The sequence below is a fragment of the Lutjanus erythropterus genome, chromosome 19 (genome assembly GCF_056507025.1).
Source record: "Lutjanus erythropterus isolate fLutEry1 chromosome 19, fLutEry1.hap2, whole genome shotgun sequence".
Taxonomy (NCBI): Eukaryota; Metazoa; Chordata; class Actinopteri; order Lutjaniformes; family Lutjanidae; genus Lutjanus; species Lutjanus erythropterus.
In genome coordinates this window covers 22,445,731-22,469,693 of record NC_139335.1, presented here as the reverse complement: position 1 = coordinate 22,469,693, position 23,963 = coordinate 22,445,731, and the positions used below count along the sequence as shown (strand labels likewise).

At 41.3% G+C, this 23,963-nt stretch overlaps 1 protein-coding gene across 1 annotated transcript in view; it reads right to left on the bottom strand.

The window, feature by feature from the left end:
* ep300b (EP300 lysine acetyltransferase b) overlaps nucleotides 1-23,963 on the bottom strand; it is a 43,398-nt gene that overhangs the window by 14,535 nt on the left and 4,900 nt on the right. The window contains exons 2-21 of the mRNA XM_084744266.1: nucleotides 23,326-23,939; nucleotides 21,654-21,833; nucleotides 19,745-20,048; nucleotides 19,138-19,251; nucleotides 17,683-17,925; nucleotides 17,234-17,339; nucleotides 16,980-17,108; nucleotides 16,765-16,882; nucleotides 16,431-16,614; nucleotides 15,123-15,200; nucleotides 14,893-14,978; nucleotides 14,599-14,751; nucleotides 12,418-12,927; nucleotides 11,746-11,991; nucleotides 11,391-11,586; nucleotides 10,313-10,464; nucleotides 6,326-6,565; nucleotides 4,619-4,707; nucleotides 2,099-2,209; nucleotides 337-393 (exon numbers count right to left, since the gene is read on the bottom strand). Of these exons, the coding sequence (XP_084600392.1) occupies nucleotides 337-393; nucleotides 2,099-2,209; nucleotides 4,619-4,707; nucleotides 6,326-6,565; nucleotides 10,313-10,464; nucleotides 11,391-11,586; nucleotides 11,746-11,991; nucleotides 12,418-12,927; nucleotides 14,599-14,751; nucleotides 14,893-14,978; nucleotides 15,123-15,200; nucleotides 16,431-16,614; nucleotides 16,765-16,882; nucleotides 16,980-17,108; nucleotides 17,234-17,339; nucleotides 17,683-17,925; nucleotides 19,138-19,251; nucleotides 19,745-20,048; nucleotides 21,654-21,833; nucleotides 23,326-23,939 (3,910 nt within the window). The remainder of the gene's footprint in view (nucleotides 1-336; nucleotides 394-2,098; nucleotides 2,210-4,618; nucleotides 4,708-6,325; nucleotides 6,566-10,312; nucleotides 10,465-11,390; nucleotides 11,587-11,745; nucleotides 11,992-12,417; nucleotides 12,928-14,598; nucleotides 14,752-14,892; nucleotides 14,979-15,122; nucleotides 15,201-16,430; nucleotides 16,615-16,764; nucleotides 16,883-16,979; nucleotides 17,109-17,233; nucleotides 17,340-17,682; nucleotides 17,926-19,137; nucleotides 19,252-19,744; nucleotides 20,049-21,653; nucleotides 21,834-23,325; nucleotides 23,940-23,963) is intronic.

The window sequence follows — 23,963 nt, the reverse complement described above, 5'->3', positions numbered from 1 at the left end:
GCAACGTACGTTGCTCTACAACGTTTCCAGTCTTTTGTTACCGTTGTTCAATTTTTCTGGAACATGTTGCAGGCATCAAATTCAGAATGAATGTATATTTACAAAAGATAAATTTTGTCAGTTTGGACATTAAGTATCTCGTCTTTGTACTATATTCAACTGAATACAGACATAAGCATTTCTTTCTATTGTTCTTTACTTTAAATTATTATTCATATATAAGCACCCAATTTAAGTAGTTTGAATTAAAAAAAACTTTTTTAGATCTTACAGCATAACAGCAATGGTGGAAAATAATTTACAAATGAAAGTTAACAAGTTAAGAAGGGGACATACAACTCAGGGTCAAGTGTGTCATTCTTCTTTCGCTGGAACTGGTCTTTGTTGATGGACCTGTGGGAAATATCAGAAAATAAATTACTTTGTGAAGAGTGCAGACTGCATACACAATCCTCCATCTTTCATGCTTAGAGACATTCAAAATGTGTCAGCTAGCTAAATATATCATCACTAAATATTTTTATTCTGACTATTTATCTGAGCCCTAACATGAGCTATATTAAATCTTGAGAGTAGGGCTGCAGAATATGGTAAAATAAAATGATATTGTAATTGTTTTGACAGATATTTTGTTTGTGATTTTATTCATGAGTCCTGGGAATGATCATTTTTACATCACAACTTTTATTTTCACTGAAAAAAACTTGTGAAATCATGAGAACAAGGTTTGGTGGCCAGGGCATCTCCACAGCACTACAGCTCTGTAATATATGGTATAATGCCGTTTTGTCACTCACTTTCCATTTATCAAAAAAATTCTGCCAATTTGGATATTACACTTGGCCACATTGCCATTATGACAATATTCTGTGCAGCCCTAATTAAGAGTAGGGTTTTTAAACATTACATGATTACTATAAGATAGTGACAGGAATACTTCAAGACTTAAACTATAAACAATATGAAAAGAGGGTTGTATGTGTAAAAATCGCCTGAATGTATTGCTAAGATTTATTTTATACATTTAAAGCAATGTCACTTAAAAAATGAGGTTGGGTGGCCTGGTAGCTCAGTTGGTAGAACATTTGCCCCATGTACTGCGACTGAGTCCTCTGCAGCAGCCGTGGGTTTGACCACCCACCTACAGCCCTGTGCTGCATGTCATTCCCCCACTCTCTCTCCCTTTCCTATCATATCTTCAGCTGTACTATAATTAAAGGCATAAAAAGCCCTAAATAAATGAATAATCAAGCTGTACTCAGGCTCTATGTCAATATTGTTAAACAGCTACATCTTCTGAAACAGATAACCTACTCCATATGACACCGACAAGAACTGGGCAGAAGAAGAGTGGGGAGAAACTGTGTATATTTACCCAATGAGAGGGACCTTTCATAATAACTGCATGTACCATGTGTGATATTTTAAAGGAGGCAAATTTAGCATGATTTACTGATCAGCCCAGGGCCTAATAATTGTTTATTCTTTTGTTTCATATTTGTATATTGCTTGCTGTCCTTGGAATGTGGAATTTCATAAAAAAATACAGAAGAAATAAATAAAAATCTATAACTGAACTCAAGAAAAGAAACCAACAGTTAGCTGTCCATTAGAACTGCAACAATTAATCGATTATAAATCGATTAAAATAATCTGCAACTGTTTGGATATGGTTTGTTTTTTGAATTTATCAATTAATCATGAAGGTAAATTGATACAAAATAGTGGAAAATGCCTTCTACAATTTGAAAGAACACTAGGTGATGTCATCAAATGTTTTATCCGATCAGCAGCCCAAAGATGATGAATTTACAATGATAGAGAAAATCAGAAAATCTTCATATGGAGCCTTGCGTTTAAATATTTCAATTTGTGTAAACAGCAAACAGCTTCAATGACAAACTGGAATAAGCTGATACAAATTTTATATGTGACACTGTGGAATAATGCAGTTTCTAAAGCTACTTCAGGGGAAATCAAAGGGGAATACAGTCTATTCATCCTTGTGTGGACTCTTTTTAACAAGAACTATCACTTTAGATGGGAGAGCTGTTATCTGCTTTGTGCGAGAGGAAGGCGAGAGGGTGATGGTACTTACGTCTGAGGCTGGGAGGGGTCATCCCCCAGGGAAACACTCTCGCCTTGGATTTCGTTGAAACACTTCTCGCAGAAGTGGTACCTGTCAGCAAGAAGCCCATATTTTGGTGAACTACACGTTCGCCATCAGCACAGCCAATCACAGAGAGGGCACGAAGAAGCAGCCGCCAATCAGGGCAGGGCAGGACAGGCCAGGGGGCGGACACACAGGAGGAGGCAGAGGGCAAGGTAGGTCGTCGCCAGGAGGAAGCAGCCAATCGTGATGCAGGGTTTTTGTGTGGGCGGGTGTTTTGATTTTGCGCGTAAATTTTGGAGTGGATGATTGGTCACACCAAAACAGGCCAATGCAGACATCACAAGCGTTAAAAAAGGAGGGAGAGAAGGGGAGAAGGGAAGGGAGATGGGGGAGGGGAGGGGAAGTCAAAATGAATATTAAAAAAGCGTGAAATAAATCGTTACAGGTCAGACGAAGACAATGGAGGGGACAGAAAGGGAGAGGGGGGACATGAAGGAGGGAGGGACGTACAGGATGTGAACAACAACCAACAGAGGACAGAGAGCCAAGGCAAAGCAAAGATTAGCGTCAGACGTCCAGTGGTAAACAACAACAACATTACAGCAACATGAGAGACCACTAGGAGCTGTGGAGGAGGAAGGGAGTGAGGATACGAGTCTCAAAACATGAAAGGGTGGATGAGGAAAAAATAAAAAATAAAGCAACAGAGACCCATCATCCTTTCAGGTCATTTATAAAGTGGGAACCTTCTTCCAGTGGTGAGAATGGATATCCCCCCTCCCCTTTAAGTAAATATCTGAAAATGCAAGCCGTCATGTGTTGTGCATGTAAATTTACGAAACAATGGTGCAACAAATAAAGAATAACTGCTGGCGAAGACAGGAGCCCACTTTATGAATGACAACTTAATGAAAATTAAAACGGTGAACTATGAAGATGAAGATGGTGCCAGGGTAACCAGTTGAAGCCAAATTAAAACTCATCTGTGATTGCACTGATTGACTGATTATATTTCCTACAGCATAGCATCAATGTGCACAATACAACAAGACACATACAAGCTCATCTCATTCACTGTATTTTTTTTTTCTAGGGCTGTCCCCTGAGAGTCAAGATTCGAATCATTAGTCTGAAACCCCTCAATCGACAGGATTCTTAAAGTGAAACAGGTTCTTTCTTTTTTTTCTTGTCAGACAGTGTGCAGGCTACTTCTGAAGACACTTTGGTCCCCAAAAATAGCTGCAGAGTGAGTGCTCCTCTTTTTCACACTGCTCTTTGGGGTGAAAAACCATTCCATATCAAGCTGTCAAATCTGCTTGGTGAAGATGTCTGTGATGGGAACAGGCAGCTGTGGACCCAGTTGGACCCAGGGTGAGTCTAAATGAAGCCTGGCTTATACTCCCAAATGGACGAGTACACTATTACATGTTGGCAAAAAATGTTGCACATTTCCAATCTGTCGTTGGCATAGTAAGCACATGTTAGGTTGGCATAGGAATGTCACTAAAACTGATACTTCAGTACTAATTCAATTTCAAATTCTGAAAGTTTGACGGCATTTGTTTTTCTACAACACTATAGGTACAGGGAAAAAAAAAATTCTGGACCTGACAGAAGTCGGCACATATGCTGGCAAATATTCTAGTCTAAAAGAGCATCTACCGAGACACACACACCTAATATTAGCCACACAGGTAACAGTGATGTCACACACGTAATATGAAGTGATTAAAACCAAAAGCAAAAACGTGAAGTCGATATTCTGCTTAAAAAAAAGTCTCTTTCACAAAAATGCCGTTTTCTCTGTCTTGAAAGTGGATTTTTTGAGGCAACCAACCAACTTCAATTTTTGTGTGTCTGAAACTAGAAGATCTGATTTTTCTTTTGATATATTGCATGTTAACATATTCATAGAACTGAATATTCTGTGGGTGCTGAAAAAAAATCTGTGTATTCTGTCAAAGATGCTGGCGCTGGCTGGCAACTTTTTTAAAACACACTGGTGAGGAAAGAGTTAAGAACACATGAAAAGCACTATCCATGTTGTCTTTATCCTGAAAGAGACATTTGTGATGGCCAAACACTAAAGGTTACCATGTTTAGGTGAATATAATGCAACCACAGCTTGTAGTGAAAGGCTAGGGTCCTGAGACAATAGCTGTGTTTTAAAGTAAATTTAAATTAGGCTGCTTGCACTCTGAGTTCAACTTAATGTGTATTCAAAACACAGCAGCAGAAATCACTTATTCGCTTTTATTCCACACATGGGCAACACACTCCTCTCACAGTGATTTGCTTAGTAAGAAAAACAACAATGGTTGTTTGTTATTATTCTCATCTTTTTTAACCAGGGTATCAAATTATCGAGAATCCAATTCGATTGACAAAATTCTGAGTGGGGTAAAGCCCTAGTATTATCACAGCAAAATGTCTAAATGTTGGTAACACTTTGTGAATGCTACTGATCTGTGTGTGCTTGTGTTACAACGTGCCCGAAGCCCTTACCTGTTCTGGTAGCTAAAATAAGCAGCGTCGCGTTGGATGGTGCATAATTGTTTTCCATAGCAGCATAGAGTTTGGGGGGAAAACTCAAACTGTAAAAACAAAGAGACAAAAAGAAAAAAGTTGTTGAACACAAAAATTATACCTCTCATACAGACAGTTTTCAAACAAAAATGCAGTAAAAGGATCAACAAAACAAACTCATAGGTGGGAAATTGATACCAGATAACCACCTCTTATAACTGTCAGTTAAAGGAGCAATATATAAAAATTGTGAGTTGGAGCCATAGATGGTATATTAAAAAGGTTACTTAAACTTATTTAATATACCGTCTATGGTTAAAGTGAGTTGTTGTCCCCCAGTGAGTCCTGCACTATAAGTTGATCAACTGTTAATATGTGTTATTTGTCAGTCAATATAGAGTTAAGCCAATTATTCTGAAAACAAAAGTCCACTGCTCTAAAAAAATAATCTCTGGACTTCAGTGACTCCCTGCCAGACTCAACTAACATATTGCTCAATTTAACTGTTATAGACATCTAATCCTGCTAAATGATTATTAATGATTTGTTACGACTCATAAAGAGACACTCATTTGGCAAATATCTGACATTAATTATAACAGGCAAAACAACACAAGTTACAGGCTAGAATAGAAATTTCAAAAGGACGACACCACACTTCTGTTGTCAGAAAAGTGACTATTTCAACTTGGCATGTTTCCTTAATCTTTGATGACATGTCATGGTCATTTTATGATTTATTACAGTAAATATATTACAGATTTCTCCTATAAATATGGAGCGGCTGGGTGGGTTGGCATAAATACTAGGGACAAAGACAAACAGCTAGTCTGTCTGTGCTCGAAATTAACAAAATCCAACAACCAGCGTCTTTAAAACTCTCTGATCAACATCTTGTTTGTTTAATCTATTTATGGGCTGGGAACCGTTGCCAAGCAACCACCGCAGACTCCATGAAGTTACTGCTCCCAGCCAAGAAATAGTCAGGCACATTGTTGTTTTGACATTTCAGTTTTTGTATGGATTAAATAAACAAGATATAAATGTGTTAATTAGTGTGTTTAGCAAGTGCTTTTTCTTACCTCTGAATAGAGGCAGGCTAGGTGTTTCCCTGTTTCCAGGCTTTGTGCTAAGCTAAGCTAATAGCTGGTGCCTGTAGCTTCATATTTACTGTACATAAATGAGAGTGGAATCAATCTTATCTAGGGTTGTAAATTGTGAGCACTTTCCTCTAGACTGCTGATAACATTAACAATCAATAAATCAATTGTTATTTAAAAAACAAACTTATACCAAACAATATCAAATACATTTTCCCATTCAATGAAAGCTTGACTTCCATAGCAACATACTGCATATTCTCTGGCAGGGCCTACATATTTAACACACATACTTGAATATTAGATAAAATGCAAAGTGCACTAATAAAAATAATCTAATATTTCAGATTTTTATTTGATGGATTGATAAAATTTTGTTTCATCAATCAAATGCTTAACAACTGATTAACTGATCGATTGATCATTATCATCCCTAATTTCATCTCACTGTCAGGATGTAATATGCATATTTCCCCCAGTTGACCATAAATTACCTCAACAACAGGAAAATGTCTTCACTGAAGGAAATATTCCTTGTCTGCGACCACAAGTTTGGAAAAGCAAAAACCACATGCTGCAGCCTCACCTTCCTCCCACAACAGTAACCCAGGCCCTGCATGACAGGATCGATCTCCGACTCAAACACCTCGGCCAACTTAGAGCAGTACTTGTAGACGCGAGATGTCTTGCGGTTGTAGAGCCAGGCGTTGTTGAACATCAGCCAGATGTCCTCGACATACTGCCAAGGTTCTTGGTACTGCCCTGTGTCCAACTTCCTCTTGATGGTCGACAGGTCCATGGGGTTCTTCACGATGTCAAAGTAGTCCTGGTTTGGGAGGGGCGCCATCCGGATTCAAGTGACAGGTGGAGGTAAAGTTCGGGAGTTAAGAAAGGGTCAGAGGAAGGAGAGAAGAGAGAGCAGCAAGATGGTGGGAGGGTTTGGTCGTCCAAGGGACCAAGATGAGAGAGATGAGGGAGAAGAGTATGATCATCATCATCATCAGCAGCAGCAGCAGCAGCGTTGTGGTCGTCAGGTGAAGGTGTGATGAAGGCGTCGACCAGGTGGGACCAGAGTAGGGAGAGAAGAGGGTGCAGGGGGACAATGTTGTTGAGCGCTGCAGAGAAGAAGGTTCACGTGCAAACAGAGAGACATGACAACTTCTGCCCTCCAGCTCTGTGCTTTGCACCCTACAGTTAATGTCCCTGTCTGTGCTGCAAACAGGGACCAGGCGACTGCCACGAGTCTGTCCGGTCCTCAGTCGCTCTTATAACCACAGTCAAAAAATTCAAAAGCTACAGATGAGATTGCACTTGACATATTCAATGCAACTAGGGCTGCACGATACTTGCTAAAATGTGAATCATGACTTTTCTATTGAAATTCTCTCGAGATGACAATCCTATCAAGAGTGATCTACATTGCAGAAGTTAAAAAAAAAAAAAAAAAGCATCCGAGACGCCTGCTCTCTAGACAGGATGTTACAGACAACATAAACCAGTGTTTCCTCTACAATTCCCTCTGAAACCCGTAAAAGAAACAAAATATTCTATTTATTTTATGTTGTGAATTTTTCACATTGAGAAGTTGATGTTCAGACCTTTATTTTGAAATTCTATTTTGAGATTACACACTTGTTGCTGCTTCCTTGTCTTTCCATTCGTTCTCTGCTGTTTCTGCAGTCGCTACAGAGCAGAAGTCACTGACAACGTGCTGTCAGGTTCATGTAGCACAGTAACTGAATTCTTTCTGCATTTACTGATGTTGCTCTGTCTTGTTGATGTGAAGTGTATTTTTGTGCCACCGTACTGTTGGTAGACTGGTCTCAGTAATTAGTTCTGAAACTAACCTCGCCAAGTGATAAGCTAATTGGCTAGGCTGCCTAACTTGTCCTGCATTACTATGAACACTGTTAACATGGTTACTGCAGCAGTTGTTTACAATTCATACAGTCACAGAGTAATCTTGTTTTTCAGTCATTAAATGCTGGCTCTGAATAACAAGTCACAGATCTGCAGTAAGGAGCTGAAATCAAACCGACGAATCTGTTCTCTAACCGGAGCCCTGTAGTGTCACATTTTCCACATAGTAACAGGGAGCGACAGTGCGACAGCGCTGCATTTTTGTTGTACAACCCTGTATGGTATATTGATAATAAATATCCTCGAATCCTTTGAATGTTCCAAAACAAATCCAACACCTGAATACAGTGTGACTTGAATGTATAGGGGACTAGGACAGGTGAATTGTCATTGTTTTGAAATGAGATTGCATGGATAAATGAATTGCATTAACAATTTATCGTGCAGCCCTACATGCAACTGAAGCCAAACCTTGTGAAAATCATTATGATCATCAATTTGTCTTTAAAATGAACATCTGTTCATTTTGCCACACCGTGCTGAACATTGTTCAACAGCTGGGGGAGATGATTCTCTGCTAAAGACTGAAAGCAAACAAAGCTTTCAGGCCTAGGAAGCGATCAGGGTGCAAAACCAAGAAGAACAGAGCAGTGGCAACAGCAACAGGCAGACAGAGATTTACTGTTTTTAGCAACATAGTGGTTGGCATTAACAACGCCAGCAGCGTGAGGGGCTATATGATGGCAGAGTTAAAGCCAACAGTGCTGAGGTGAAGCAAATGTACGAGGGACGGATGAGTCTCCAAGTTGTTTTCCTTTTCAAATCGTCGTCTGCCCTCCGCTTTCTCTCTAACTGAAATGCCATTTGAGAAATGAGTGGAGAGGAGGACGAGGAGAAGAAAGGTTTTTTTTGGAGATTCAACCAAAAAGAAAAAAAAAAGGAGGAGGTGTGAGTTTCAAAGAGCAGGGTCCATCTCGGTGTCACCATGGCAACAAGAGTTAGGAAACAGACCCTCATCTCTGAATGGAACCACTCACATGAACAAACAAGTGATGCATATTACCATGTTAGCCCACAGAGCCAAATCTATGTTACGTCAGTTTTTATGAATCCCGCCGCTATAAGTGGCTGAATGATTGACTGAAAATGGTGTTATACAAATTATACAACAGACGACAGTTGCATCACTTGACTGTGGAGGTTCTGAAGTGAGGTGAGCCAATAGCCTAGTGCTCGCTATTCACTGCTCTAAAAATTACATTTATTAAAGGGACAGTTCAGACTGAAAAATACCCAAACTGAAAAATACACATTTTCCTCGTACCTGTAGCGCTATTTATCCATCTAGATAGTTTTGGTGTGAGTTGCCGAGTTTTGGAGATGGATATTTTAAAAATTCGACAGCAATATCTCTTTCCGGAAACTCTCTTTCTTTCTATTATTAGAAAGTAGTTCCTGCAGCTGCACTAAGAAATGAGTTTCTATATGAAACTGCTCGTAAGGATTTTGCTCATTTTTTAAATGATACTCAGGCTGGCCCATTATATTTGACAGTATGCAGACATTTATGGACTGATAGCGCCAAAAACTGGACAACTACCACCAAGAAAAATCAAGATGGATAAACAGCACTACAGGTAAAAGGTAAAATATGTATTTTTGATTTTGGGGTGAACAGTCCCTTTAAAATTTATATTACAATGAGCAGTGGAAGGACAGACACTCTGTTTTCAATATAGCAATGATTTTTACTAAATACTGAGGCTTATCTAGGCTCTCTCCCCCTAATTTGGATGCAGTGATGGTAAAGGTATTGTCCCACCTCTACACACTGCTCACCTGAACACCGACACACTACTACTGGTGAGGAACTGAACTAGAAAGCTAGCAATGGAGTACTAGGATGAAAACTACAAAAATCATAATTCAAATTAAAACCTAAACTTTGATGTGAAAAAGGCAAAAGTCAAAAATTAAAGTGATAAATGAAAGCAATTGGCTCATGAACTGTTGTTAAAGCCAAACCATAAAGTTGACATGTCTCCATTTTCTCCTTATTGTATTTGGAGTGCTTTGAGAGACAAACAGATACAAATTTATTTGGTATAATACTCTGATGGATGCTTGGGTCATATAATATCATATAATACCATATAATTTTTAAGGTAATTATATTTATGTGTAAGGAGTTTTTGTGTAGCAACTAAAATCTCAATTTCTATGTCAAAATCTGTAGTTACTCAATATGTTGTCCATATGTATGTTGTTCATCTCATTTGCATTCATCATGGACTTTATGTCCTTCACCACAGCTCCATCAAAGTAAAGTGTTCATAAGAGTCATTGCTTTGATTTACAAATGACAAGAAGTTTCAAAAAAGAGAGTGCGCACACACACACACACACACACACACACACACACACACACACACACACACACACACACACACACACACACACACACACACACACACACACACACACACACACACACTCTTCCAAATCTCATTTTCTTAACTTCCGACATGCAATGGGAGGAAAATCAATGAAAGGATTAAAGAAACTGGAAGCAGACATGGAACAGAAATTCAGAAAATATGGCAACTATGACAAAGGAGGAAAAGAATTTAAAGATGAAAAAAGGAAACAAACAAAATAAAAGCTACATTTTCAGAGAAGTTGAAGCAAAATGGCAGCCAGTGCAGTCCCTTACCAGGTTAGTTTTGTTACTAGTTCGAATACGTACGGGTATTCCCAGTAACTGGGGGTCCACCGGCTGACGGAAGGGAAGGGACTCAGGGTCCTGCCGGTACAAAGCTTCCAGGGTGGGCATCAGAGCCTGACGCAGCTCCTCCGGTTTAAAGACTGGAAGAGACGCAGTGAGAAAAATTCATGAGAAATTAAAGATTTAGAGACGGAAGGCAAAGGGAAGAGAGAGGAAGGAGCCTCTCCTCTCTGCTGCGTTTGAGGATGGCTGGCAGTGAAATGTCACTGACCACATCGTGTGGCAATTAATCATCAAACTACAACAGTAGCGCACAGCAGAAGCACCACACAAAGAGACTTAGGAATTAAAACTACATGAGCTGAGACATGTTGGTCCAGCTGGTCAAAGTGATAAAAGTGTTGCTTTTCTGGTGATTTAAAGTGAAATCACAACCCAGTTGTTGTGTAGAACTTTTATCACATATGTATTGGTCTATGCACCAACTATCTGGCCCATCAATGAAAAAAAGTCATTGCTTGGATATTTTTGGGTTTTTTGTTGCCCTTTTAGCTTATATTGACAGGACAGCATTAGATAAAATGGAAAGGGGAGAGAGATGGGGGGAAGACACACAGCAATGGAACCAACGGCTGCTGCTGAGGACCAGTAGCCTCCGTACATGGGCTGCATGCTCTACCAACTGAGCCACTGGAGTGCCACATTCTAGGGTATTTTTAAGTGAGATTTCAGACTTTGTCCTGTTGATGACTCATCCTGCACTCAGGGGTATTACTAAATTTGCTTCTAATCAAGCATTTTCTCACTTATGACACAGTAGAGCATGGAGGGAGAAGTCTTCCATTCACGAGAGTGAACGGGAATGTTTCTGGGGAAAAAGCTTTACTGTACGCAAGCATAACTTTATAACTTTATTTATTGATTTCGGTGAAAGTGAATCATATTTTATGAAGAAAATATTTTCTTGTTTCCCCTCTGATGTCCTCCACTTTTTAAGCTACCCACCCATCAGTGTGCAGATAATAGTAGCTATCAATCAGCAACAGACTGACGATACCAAACTTACTTTTCTTCTTGCTCTGAGTGCTGGCTGGGGAGCTGTTGGTGGCTGTTGACCCTGAACCCTCCTCTTCCTCTTTGGGCTCTTTCTTTACCTCTGGCTTCTTGTCTTCACCTGTTGCTTCTGACGATGACACCGAGGATGAAGAAGTATCCATTGGCTCGCCTTTACATCCATCTCCTGACGGCTTCTCTTTCTTTACCTGAAAGCAAAATTCAGTATCATGATTTCCTTCTCAGTGTTACTCTCATTAAACCGAACATAATACCTAAAAAACTCTTAATCTCTAATAAAAACCCTTTAGACCAGAAATTTAGACACCCAGATAAGAGTGTCAGTAAGTCAAGGTGGATAATTTTACCTCTGGGTGCTCCTCTGATTTCACATCAGGCTCTCCCTTGCCCATCTTTCCCTTTCCCTCTTCTTGGCTGTCTGCTCCCTCATCCTCCTCCTCCTCCTCCTGCTTCTTCACTTCCATTTTAACATCTTCCTGACTGGGAGCAGGACCCTCCACCTGGGCAAGCTGGGAGCTGGGATCAGCACTGCTGCTAACTGAGGCTGGAGAAGACACCTGTCCATCTGCTGTCAGAGAAGGCTTCGGAGATAACTGTGGCAGAAGGACAGAGATGTGGTGAAGTTCAGAAAAAAGACAAAGTTCTCTGATTTCACGTTCTAAAATGTGCATATTTTCTGGTTTCTTTACTCTTTTATGACAGTAAGCTGATTATCTTTTGGTTGTGAGCAACACAAGTCATTTGAGGACATCAACTTTGGGTTTGGAAAACACTGATAGGCATTTTTCACAATTTCCTGACATTTTATGGGCCAAACAACTAATCAATCAATCAAGAAAATGAAAGACTAATCAACAATGAAAATAATAGTTAGTTGCTGCCCTAACGGGGATCAAGCTCCTCAAGCAAAGACTCACTGAACCAGAGTGAGCAGGAAGCTGAGGGCATCACTGACTAAGGGAAAGTCTTGGGTTGGGAAAAGAGTGGGCAAAGTAGTGAAAGCTGGGTGATCTACTCACTGGGGTCTGCGGCAGCTGCAATGGCACATGAGTATTCTGGGTAGGCACTGAAGAAGCCTGACCTGCTTGGGGGCCTGAGGAAGCCACACCCCCAAGCGTCTGCTGTGGAAGCTGATTGGTCTTTTCAGAGTTTGCCACCTGTCCTGATGGCTGCTGCTGTGAAGCTTGCTGTTGTTGCTGTTGCTGTTGCTGTGGCGGGGGCAGCTGTGGTGTGCCGGGAGTCTGTGGCTGTGGGGTCTGAGAACCAGGTAACGTGGGGGGCGTTTGATGTGGTTGAGGTGTTAAGCTGCGTGCTGGTGAGGGGGAGTTTGTTCGAATGGGCGGGCAGTGAGGGTAGGAGTTAGGCTGGGTGGAGGTGGAGGATGGAGGCAGGCTGGGTAGAGGCCCAGGACCACTGGCACTACTGGGCCCCACAGAGCCTCCAGGGGCTCCGGAGCCTGGTGCAGTAGAGGCAGCCTGTGCTGCAGGGCTGCTGGCTGGGAGGGAGGGCGGTGTTGACATCTGGTTCTGCTACAGAGGACAGGACACAGAGGTTAGAGGGAGAGGAGAAGCCATGGGTCTCTGCTGTTATTTTAAAACCAGAAAACTAATCTTTATTTATAGAAACTCTGCAAAAAAATGGATCACCAGGGTATGGGAGAAACAGTTATAGGTCTGACTGATAATAAAAAGTCATAACACTGTTTCCAATCAGTTACTTTATCGTCTTCACATATGAACTCGGAATAATGTCCTGAGAAGCAGGTTGGGACACCGTCCAAATTTGCCCCTTCACACATGTAGCAAACAACAGGGGATTGTCAGCGTCAGATGTGGTCTCACATGCTGGAAATCCATTCCTTAGTTTAGGCAAGGGATGATGCCAGCAGAGCATGCAGGAGGACAACTCATCCGTAATGATGACTGTTTTTGCATTGATAGCAATAAAAAAATCATCTCAAAATTAAGATCCTGTGATGGACAGGGATGCACTGATAACACGCTTTCATTTTTTACATTTGGGTACTTGCTGATACCGAGAACGGATATGAGTAGTTGATGTCATCACTGCTCTTACAATGACATTAAAAAGGATGTTTTTTTTCATCAAAAGTTCCTCAGTTTTCTGTAACAAATTGTTGTTGCTGTTTCCTGCTGCTAGCATTAGCAAGCTCCTTGAACTCTGCATCATGTTGGTTCTTAATAGATATTTTATGAAATTGCTTGTGTTGAAGGAGATACTTTTCATTAAGTGGAATCGGGTGTGGTGGTATTGAGGAGTTTTAAAAATGAGTACACAAGCGCAATATCCAACCAATACCCAGAACTGGTATTGGTCCATTTATCTTTTTATTTTACTGTTCTGGTGCTTACATGTGTATCTACTGTCCCTGTGCTATGCCTGATAATTTGCTGCTGTAACATAAGAATTTCGCCATGTAGGGTCAATAAAATCCATCCATCCATCGTCCCTACTGATGGAACTGAGAAGGGTGATATTAAGTAAGTGCAGCCTTACTCCAGTCTGACTGTCTGGAAATCTGCTGTTTTCACATCATAGATGACAAGCATTAAAAAGTAATGTCACAGTCTATAGGAACATGAAATGATCAGTATGAAGCATAATACACAGTACAATGTCATCAACAAAACCACTTGGTCCCTCTGGATAATGACCTGAATTATTCACACATGTGGCTCACCTGGACATTGGACTAAGGACACTGGTGCAGACATTTGCACTGACACATACAGCTCTTCCAGGTGATGTCTAGGTAAGTGCACAGTTGCAGTGCATCATGTGTGAAAGGGGCGTTTGAAACTTACTATGTGGATTAATGAAATAGGGAAGACTGCCAAAAAGCACAAATAATCTGTCTTAAACCTCCTAAATAGAGCCAATAAAGAACTGTGATCCATCTTTCACAGTGGTCAAGAATTATGTGCCAAAATCATGAGGGCAGTTCAGTTAATTATACAGTATTCATCACTATCCATCAATTCCCACAAAGCTGCTCTGAGAATTGATGCCTGTGTTCGTCCTCATTCATTCAGCAGGTTTACCGACATCCAACCTATGATCTGTCTCAGTTTCATTACATCACTTTATATTTTCTCTGCTTTTGCCCAAGTTCCCCTCAGCAACCAAATTCATCCCCACATTACGAGGTCCTGTACCTCTGTCTCACTCTCAATACTTACCGGTGGCACTGCTGTCTGTGCTCCTGGCTGGTTCATGCCAACAGGACCAGAACCACGTCCAGGACTGGACCCAGGGAACTGGCCTGGAGAGAGGTACTGGTTCTGTAACTGTGCAGCATTGGGCTGACCCATCCTTGTTGCTCCCATAGTCATCTGGAAATGCAACAACAAGGTATGTGGGACGTCTTGGATAAATAAAACCATTTCAGCAAGCAGCAATATTTTTGTGTTGATGTGAAACTTGAGTAAACCAAATGTGCTTCCTCTGAAGTTATCTGTGATGGAGATGCCCACCTGGTTCATTGGAGGATTAAGGGGAAGAGGAGGTGTCGACCTCTGACCCATCGACTGCATCCCCATCTGACCAAACTGGTTCATTCCTAGGAGGTGAAGGAGGACGGGAGTGAAATCAAAAGAGAAGTAAGAAGACCAAAAACACCCATGATGGGTTCACACTAGGGGTGTCACTTTTAAGTGAAAAGTCAAACTACTGTCTAAATGGGGGGATTACTGGAGAGACATACCTGCTGGGTTCTGCATCCTGCTGACCATCTGATTGGGTCCAGTCGGTCTGACCATGGACGGATCGGCATGAGGACCATCTGACAGGGTAACAAGAGTTATGCCTGGGCCACACTTCAAGACTTTTAAAGTCATCAGATCACTGTGGTGTTCATAATACACAACTCTGCCTTGTTGACATGAATCTTAAAGTTCCTGTGCTCTGCACACTACATGGCTGATAGAGACAGGAGGTCACTAACTACAAGATCATTCAGCTGAGGTATCCCCCATCTGCTTTCCAAAGTAGGCTTTGTCTCAAAAACTTGCTATAAGTGACATTAGATTATTAAAACTGAAGCATCAATGTGTTCAGTGTTCATATCATCATATCTATATGACCTGGATATATCAGCGGCACAGATACTGATAGTGAAACAACAGTGTGCAGCATGTGCTGTCTTGTATTGTCAGACCTGTGCAATTCCACAGCTGCATCAGCGCTACTAGAGGTGGAGTTCGTATTAACTATTTTATAACTTTCGAGCCACTGTGGCTTTAGAATTACTTTTTGCTCATTTTCTGATATAAACATATATAAAAGTTGTAGCAGTTCTATATTTGGGCTTTTCGACAATCTGCTGTTCTGCTGGATAAAACTGGAGCCGTTCTACCGCTCCTCCCTTCCTCTCGACTCTACTCCTCTCTCAGCCCGTGTCTGCAGCTCTCAGTCTGTGTGCTGTGTCTGCTCTTATTGGCAGAGCTGCTGCCTGGGTACTTGAGTTGTCCCCAACCAGACCACATATTTAACCTGCTTGGTATCCGTCTCGGTGAGCTATTGCTGAGTTCTGGATCACATTTTTGAACAGGTCACACATCGCAATCCTCACTCACATCAGGGCAACTTGCCTTTGATTAGGGGGATTTGTCAGTAATATCCAGCATTTGTCTGCGAGTGGGAGAGCAGGGATAAAACTGCGTAGTGACAGTATGTAGGAATCACAGGTCTTGTCTTTAGGGATCACTGAACACAATTAAAGCCACAGATGACTAAAAGATGTTTAAATGGTGAGGAAAAATTGTGGAGCTGGGCAAACAAACTTCATCATACTTAAGTGTATGAGACAAGTGGTGTGCAAGTGCGATTGGTTTTTTTGGAACATGGTTTAGTATCATAGATATGTGCCGGGCAACATGAATGTCACTGATATAAATGCTGAGCAGTCAAATTCCTTTTCTATGATTTGCATTTCAGCAGTTATGTATGCATGTATTCGTGTGTGTATATGCACACAGGGTGTGAGGGAGCTAAAAACAGTATGTTTACTTACTTGGGGGTTGCCCCGGGGCCATGGGTGGCTGTCCCATGCTGTGCGGCCCTTGTGGGAGGCCTGGAGAGGCTATGCCAGGCTGTCCCGGCATCATGCCCTGCTTCTGGAGTCGCGTCCTCCTCTTTTCCTCTAGCTCCTTTTGGATCTTATAGATCTTCTCTGCGAGCAGGTGGTAATACTCTGCCTACAAGAGATACAATACAAGAGCAGGATAATGTTATAATGTGAAACAGTGCACAAAATAAACATTTTTATTTCCCTATCCCTTAACTGGAAACTGATCATCACTGGTCATACTACAACATGTCACAGTCAGTGTGTGTAGGTTTCTTACCCTACTATTGGCTGACTCGTACATGTCCCCCTCTACTTTTCGAGCGTAAGCCACCAGATTCTCCATGCGCCGATCCTTCAGTGCAGCTGGATCAGGAGTGGGGAAGATGGCCTGCACGCTGCTCTCACACATGCACAAACAAAAATGACACAGATAAATTTACATTAAGAACAGGAGCAGATTTTTGGAGAGTAGATGCACGACAGAAGACTTACAGCTTGTGGACAAGGTGGTTTCTAAGGTCCTGCGTGATATCCTCATGCCAAGACTTCCTCATGCCTGCAGCAGAAGGAGGGGTTGCCGTGGGCATGGAGCCCAGGTTCCCCACTCCATCATTCATCAAGCTGGGGGAAGCAACAGACAAGACAGGAGAAATAAGACTTTACTCAACACAAGACCAATTTTGACTGGTTTATGTCTGTTACAAGACAGCAAGAAAAAAGGTCTGACCAATGAAATGCACTCCTACCTCTGTGCATTCATGTTGCTGTGCAACATGGTGTTTGGCAGTAAGGTGGACTGCTGGTTGGGGGGCTGCACACCCACTCCACCATTCACTCCCATAGAGTTTCCTCCTGGAAAGAGGCAGTTATACAGTTTAAAGGAAATGATTTTTACATGTGAAATACATACACTAATGTAGGAAAGTATCTATCATAGGTAACATTAAAGCTCAATGTGAATCTATGCACTGAAATACAATCAAACGTGTGACAATGACCAGGCGTCAGTGGGGGCCGTTCACATCCATTGCCAAAAACAATCCAGTGCATACAAACACCTGTTATCACTTTACTTAAGTTCACTGAAAAAAAAAAAACTTTAAACAGTCTGGTATTTTATTTGAGATTCATGTCAAAAATCAATATCTATGCTCAGATTGTCTTAGTAATATGCACAATGGCATTCCAAACTAACCCATGGTGTTCAGAGTCCTCATCCCAGGCTGGCCCTGCAGCCCCTGGTTTGGCATGTTGGCCTGGGGTGGCTGCTGTGGTATCTGGTTGCCCTGGTAAGTGAGACCTAGTGCAGCGTAGGCCCTCTCTATAGAGCTGGGGTCAATCTGGTTGGGAGGGTTCAGGTTCGGAGCGTTGGACTGTCCACCAGGCACCCCTGAACCTAAAGAGTTCACCAAACCCACTCCTGCACTGTTAACAAGAGCTGTCAAGAGAAGAAGAGAGGAAAAAGAGAGTTTGATGGGAGACACTTAAGGGAAGAGATAGCAAAGGCTGAGAATTTGTGGATTCAGGCCTGCTGTCATGCACTTTACTGGTTAGTTACAGGATTCTCAGTCATTTCAAGTAGGGCTGTCCTCAGTCGAAACACATTTGGCCGTATAATAAAACAGTCAACAATTCACCACCCTAAACTCCTATATGGGCCTACATGAGCGTGTTTTACCAGGAAAACTCGCTAATGCCTTTCTTTGTCTGTGATGTGAGAAGATCAGATTTTCAGAGTCAGAGAAAGTTAAAGTGTGTATCCTCCTACAGTTCTGTTATATATCAGGCTTGATAGGGTGCAACAGCCACTGTCACCTGCCCTGCACTCTCCATGCTCCATCACGTTTCAAGGTTTTATTTTGAAAAACGAATCATGACATATTTTTGTTGTTTTGTTTCTGTTAAATCTAAATGAAGCTGATGATGATAATGTTAAAATTACAATTTTTAAAAGGGAGTTTAGTGAGTTTGGCTAGTGCAATAAAACAGCTGTTTCTGGTTAAACAAAATGCATCTTACTCTTCAAAAAAAAGGTCTCTCACATAACGATCTTTTCCATAGCCCAAGCAAATAAGCCAGCATCATGTGCCCAGGGCGCTCCACAGTGCACTCTGGTGAGGTGGCTGATACCATATCACCTGCGTTCTTTTTTTCTATCACTCTTCTTTGCTTCCATCAGATAGTTTTGTGGTTTGTGGTGATTTAGAGACTCTGTTTGTAGAGTTTACAGCCTGCCATGCTGTTGCTTTGCTCTTTGTACAATTATGCAGCTAAACAAGAGCTGACACTTGTTTACCAACCACTCTTTTCACCCTCTCTGGCCAATTAACTACCAGCACATGTTGACACAAGGATTTTTTAAATAAACACACCAGCTAAAATAAGTTTAGGATTTCCCTTTTTCATACTTCCTCACTGAAACATTATCCTTTCCATTTTTGTGAGCTTCTATCCGTGTTATTTTACTGCACACTGACTGAAAAAAAAAAAAAAAAACACAACTGCTCTACTGTAAGAATCTCAGATGATAATTTAAATTTCAACTTTCAGGGACCTGTCCTAATGTCAAGGTAGATGATGTATAATAATTCAAATATAAGAGCCACCAGCATACAGCATACTGCTCAAACCAACACACACATACACTCACACTGCTGATTCCTCTTGTCTCCAGCGTTTTTCAGCGGCAGGCATACAGGACAGTCGTGTCGTGTGCAATTTTTCCAATGAGAGATGATCTGTCTAGATGAGGCACAGTGCGCCACTGGGGGGAGAAAAGACAGAAAAGGAGAAAAGTTTAAGAAAAGGGAAGAGAAGTGAGAAAGAGAGAAGGGGGACAAGGGAGAACAAGTGAAATGAGAAATTGTGACAAAGTGAAGAAGAGAGATGAATAATGAGACAAAAAACAGATGAGAGAAAAAAGGAAAACACTCAGCAGAGTCAAAAGGAAGAGAGAGAAGCCAGAGACTAAGAAAGTTATTGTATGAGTCATTCAGTACAATAAAACTACGTCCAGATGAGAGAAGGAGAAAGGAAAATCTACAGTAGAATAGCCAGCTAGACAGAGAATAACTCATTTTGATACAGTGAAAAACTGGGAGGCAAACCAAGAGGGATATAAACAACAAACAAGAACAAGCAAAAAAAGAAAAAAAATGAATTGCTGCAGATACATGACAACTTTAAACACTGTCTAGTGTTTATGATATAAACCACACACCATAAAACCAGCAATCAGCATAATTCAGCAGACTCACCCTGGCAGGACTTGCCAGCCTGGCAATGAGTCATGTGGTTCAGCACGTTCTTCATGGTGCGGCAGTGGGGCAGGTTGCACTGCCGCACTTCTCCGTTGGCCTGTTCCCTCCGCTGGCACTTGTGCGCGTGGAGCAAGAGGACCAGCTGCTGCTGGATCAGCTTCCGTTTCTCAGGGTCTGCGGTAGGGGGCGCTGTGCCGGGACCTGCCCCCACAGCATTGAGCCCAACCTGAGCCCCTCCCACTGCTGCTGCTGCGCCGCCGACGGATATGCCGCCGACTGCCCCAGGCTGCTGCTGAGAGGCCTTGGGACAGTGAAGATGCGGATATAAGAGTTAGGAAAAAATATATATTTTCAAGACTCTAAAGATGAAGTATTATAGGACATCTTCCAATCAAGGCTGCAGCTAATGATTATTTTTCATTATGGATTAATCTGTCAATTACTCCCTCCCTGAATTGTTTGGCCCATAAAAGGTCAAAAACTGGTGAAAAATGTCGATCATTGTTCCAAAGCCCAACGTGAGGTACCCAATTGTCTTTTGTCCACAAGCCAAAGATATTCAATTTACTGTCAGAGAGGAGTAAAGAAACAAGAAAATATTCACTTTTATGGGGCTGAAATTTAAAAATTTGGACATTTTTATTTAAAAAAAAAAAAAAGTCCCAAAATGATTTATTATCTAAATAGCTGACGATTCATTTAACAGACGATTAATAATTGATTAAGTATTGCAGCTCTGTTTCCAATGACCAATTTGGTCAGAGCTCAACAGCTAACAAGTCAATGAATTTTTTCCTAGATGCAGCCAAGGCCACATCTTTAACTCTCAGCTAGATAAAGGTATTTTGACTAAAGGTAGCTAAATGATTCAACAAACGCTCTTTGAATAACAGAGCAAAAAGTCAGTTTCACAACTATGCTTCCAGCTATTCTATAATTAAAAACAGAAAAACCACATCAAGATAGAATGAGACCGACCTTTGTTGAAAAAATATGTATAGCCAGGGTTTAATCACCACCAAACCGTAACAAGCATTATAAACAAAGTAAGCCTGTAATGTAACAATGCAGTTGACACAGTACTCTGCTGACCACAGATAATTTTTGGTGTCATTGGGCACAAGTTCTATAATATCCTTTAAGCATAATGTAATCTGAGTAGTTTAGAAGAAGACAAGACTTCTGCTACTCCTCTTGGCTCTGTTTTTAGGCTCAATCACAGGTCAGTAAGATAGTCTCACTCCCAAAACATCAGGATTTGACTGCCTGGGAATGAGACTCAACAATCAAACATCACTTAGCTTTGGTAATTTTACGTACTATGAATGAGAATCATCTTTCTTTCTCCAGAATCGATTACTGCACCTTTAATCAATATTTCACTGACGTTCAACTTTCACTCACATTACAGCTCAAACAAAGTGAGATTTTTTATATTAAAAAAATCTGTTAAGGACATAATCGTCGGACAGTATTTTTCTTTTTAAAAAAAACCAAAAAAAAAAAAAACCCACACAAAATAAACAACAGTCTTGATTCAGATCCTTCAGATATCTGTTGTCGACATCTGCAATAAGGTGTCAGAAAATCAGGGCATAAATTCAATTATCTGTTGATATTTACAAATCAAGGCTCCAGAATCTAATGATAGCGGTCAGTGGAAAAAAAGATGTTTTGAAAATAAATAAATAAAAATAAATAATAATAATAATTTGAATCAAACCCTCAAATTAAAACCCAAACAGAATTGTGCATGTGGACCCCTACAAATTATGTGTATTTAGTTCTACTTTAGACTATTTGAGAGACAGTTAAAAAGCGATCTTCATCTACAGTAATAAAAGTGGCTTTTACAATGGCTCCAGACCTTATCCAATTGAACAGAACATAAATAAACAATTCCTACCATCCCAGGCATGCCTTGACCCGGTGGTGCCTTCTTGTCCATGTTGAACTGGTTGGCCATATTGTTGGGCAGGCCCGCCTTATTCTGGAGCTGTGGGCCCAGCCCTGCTCCAGGCATCCCCTGGCCAGCAGACTGACCGTACGGACCACCATAGGGGCCCGCATTGGCCATCATATTCATCTAGAGAGGAGGATGGGGGGAGGCAAAAAGGAAATGAGGTGGAGGGATAACATGGAGAAAGTTATTTTTCATTACTTATAAAAGCACAATTTGAGAAACCAGTCAACTGATATTCAAACATTCAAGGAAGAAATATTACAATATCATCTTACCAAAGTTTAAAAACTGCATAGTTTCCAACTACACTGGATTGTTTTAAAATTGATCCAACAGTGCCACTGCACTAAGACAGTGAATGGAGACAACATGTAATCACTTTCCAAACACAACTGGATACTATTCTTTTAATGAATTTCCATTGTGACTGTTCGGTTACAATATTACATCCTCTTTCTCCTGACCATAGTTTGCTCTCCAGTATAAATTAATAGTGCACAGGCATGATCTAGGCTTTGCAAACCTACAGTATTTTCTTCCACTTCAGTATTGGGACAAATTCATACTAATTTGGTGCACTGCTGCAGTATTAAGGCAAAGTGGGTTATACTTCTAGTCATGCTACACAATTTAACACTGTAATTTGCAATACTGATTTCACACCTTTAGAACAAAATCAGAACTGCCGTATGACATATTGACTTGCAAGGAGGTTAACCATCAATACCACAGAGCGAACAGTGATGTACCTCTGAGTCCAACACATAACCACATTCACACCTGCACTCGCTCGGAAACTTGTCGTCAGTTAGTCTCATATGAGTAACTACTGCGTCACTCGGGTCTGAAAAGAAAAGCTTGCCTTTGGTGCTGTAAAACAGCAAACACTGTTTAACTGAATCAAACCCAAGTGTAAATAGCTTTTAGGGTGAACTTACCATTAAGCTTCCTTTTTGAATAACTTAACTGAAATCAAAAGGCATCAAAGTTCCATCCAGACACATTTTCACCAATTCTTAGCAGCAACTTCAAATTTCAATATTTTACATATATATGAGGCAGTGGGATTTAACACACACACTCCCGATAATTATCTTGTATACAAAGACGCTAGGGGCAGGTGTGGGATTCAGCAGAGGACCACCAGAAGGCACTTAGTTTAAACCTCAGTTAAAATTGACAGCTTACCCCAATGTTTATTCTAACACAGATGCTACTGAGATTTCAGTTTTAGAGCTACAACAATTAATCAATTATGAACTGATTATCAAATTAATCTGCAACTATTTTGATAATCAATTGACTGGTTAAAGTAATTAAAAAAATAAATTCTCTGATACCAGCAACTTAAAGGTGGATATTTTCTGGTTTCTTTGATACATTATGACAGCAAACTGAATAACTTTGGGTTGTGACCAAAACAAGACATTTGAGGACATCATCTTTGGCCTGGGGAAACACTGATCGACATTTTTATACTAAAGTGATTAATTAATTGTGAAAATAATCAACAGATTAATGGAAAGCTAAATAACTGATAGTTGCAACCCTAGTCAATTCTTTGACAACAACCAGAGTGTAATGCTGTGGCCTTGCTGGGTTGAGAGTTGCTTACCTTGTTCAGTGCTCCGGGTTGCTGTGGTCTCATCCCTGCTTGACCCCCGGGTCCCATTTGCTGACCACCCTGCTGCTGCTGTAGGGTTTCCGCCAACAAATTACTATTGCTACCCATGCCCGCGCTGCCAGGGTAACCCATTCTTGGCGAGCCATTCATCACCTGCCCCCCCATCAGGCCTTGCTGCTGCTGTCCAGGATTGCCCTTCTGGGCACCCATCATGGCAGCTGCCCGATTAAGTCCTGCCACTCCTCCAACCATCCCAACCTGCTGCATTAATCCAGGCTGCTGCTGCTGCTGCTGGCCCTGGGGGGGCATGCCTTGAGGTCCGCCAGGGGAGACACTTACACCCCCCATCATCCCCATGGAAGCCCCGGGTGCTGCGCTGTTGGAAGTAGGACCACCCTGCTGTGCTGGTGCTCCAGCACGCAAGAGCTCAGACAGCTGTTTGTGTTTCGCTGCTGCATCCTGGCCTCCCAAGCCAATCCCTCCTCCAAGCCCTGCAAGACTGGTATGGAGTTGGTTGACATCCCCTCCATTGGTCAACCCCAGGTCTGAGGAACTGATGAGCTCATCTGGGAGGTCATGCTCCAAGTCAAAGAGGGAACCAAAATCTAGGCATGGGGGGAAAAGAAACA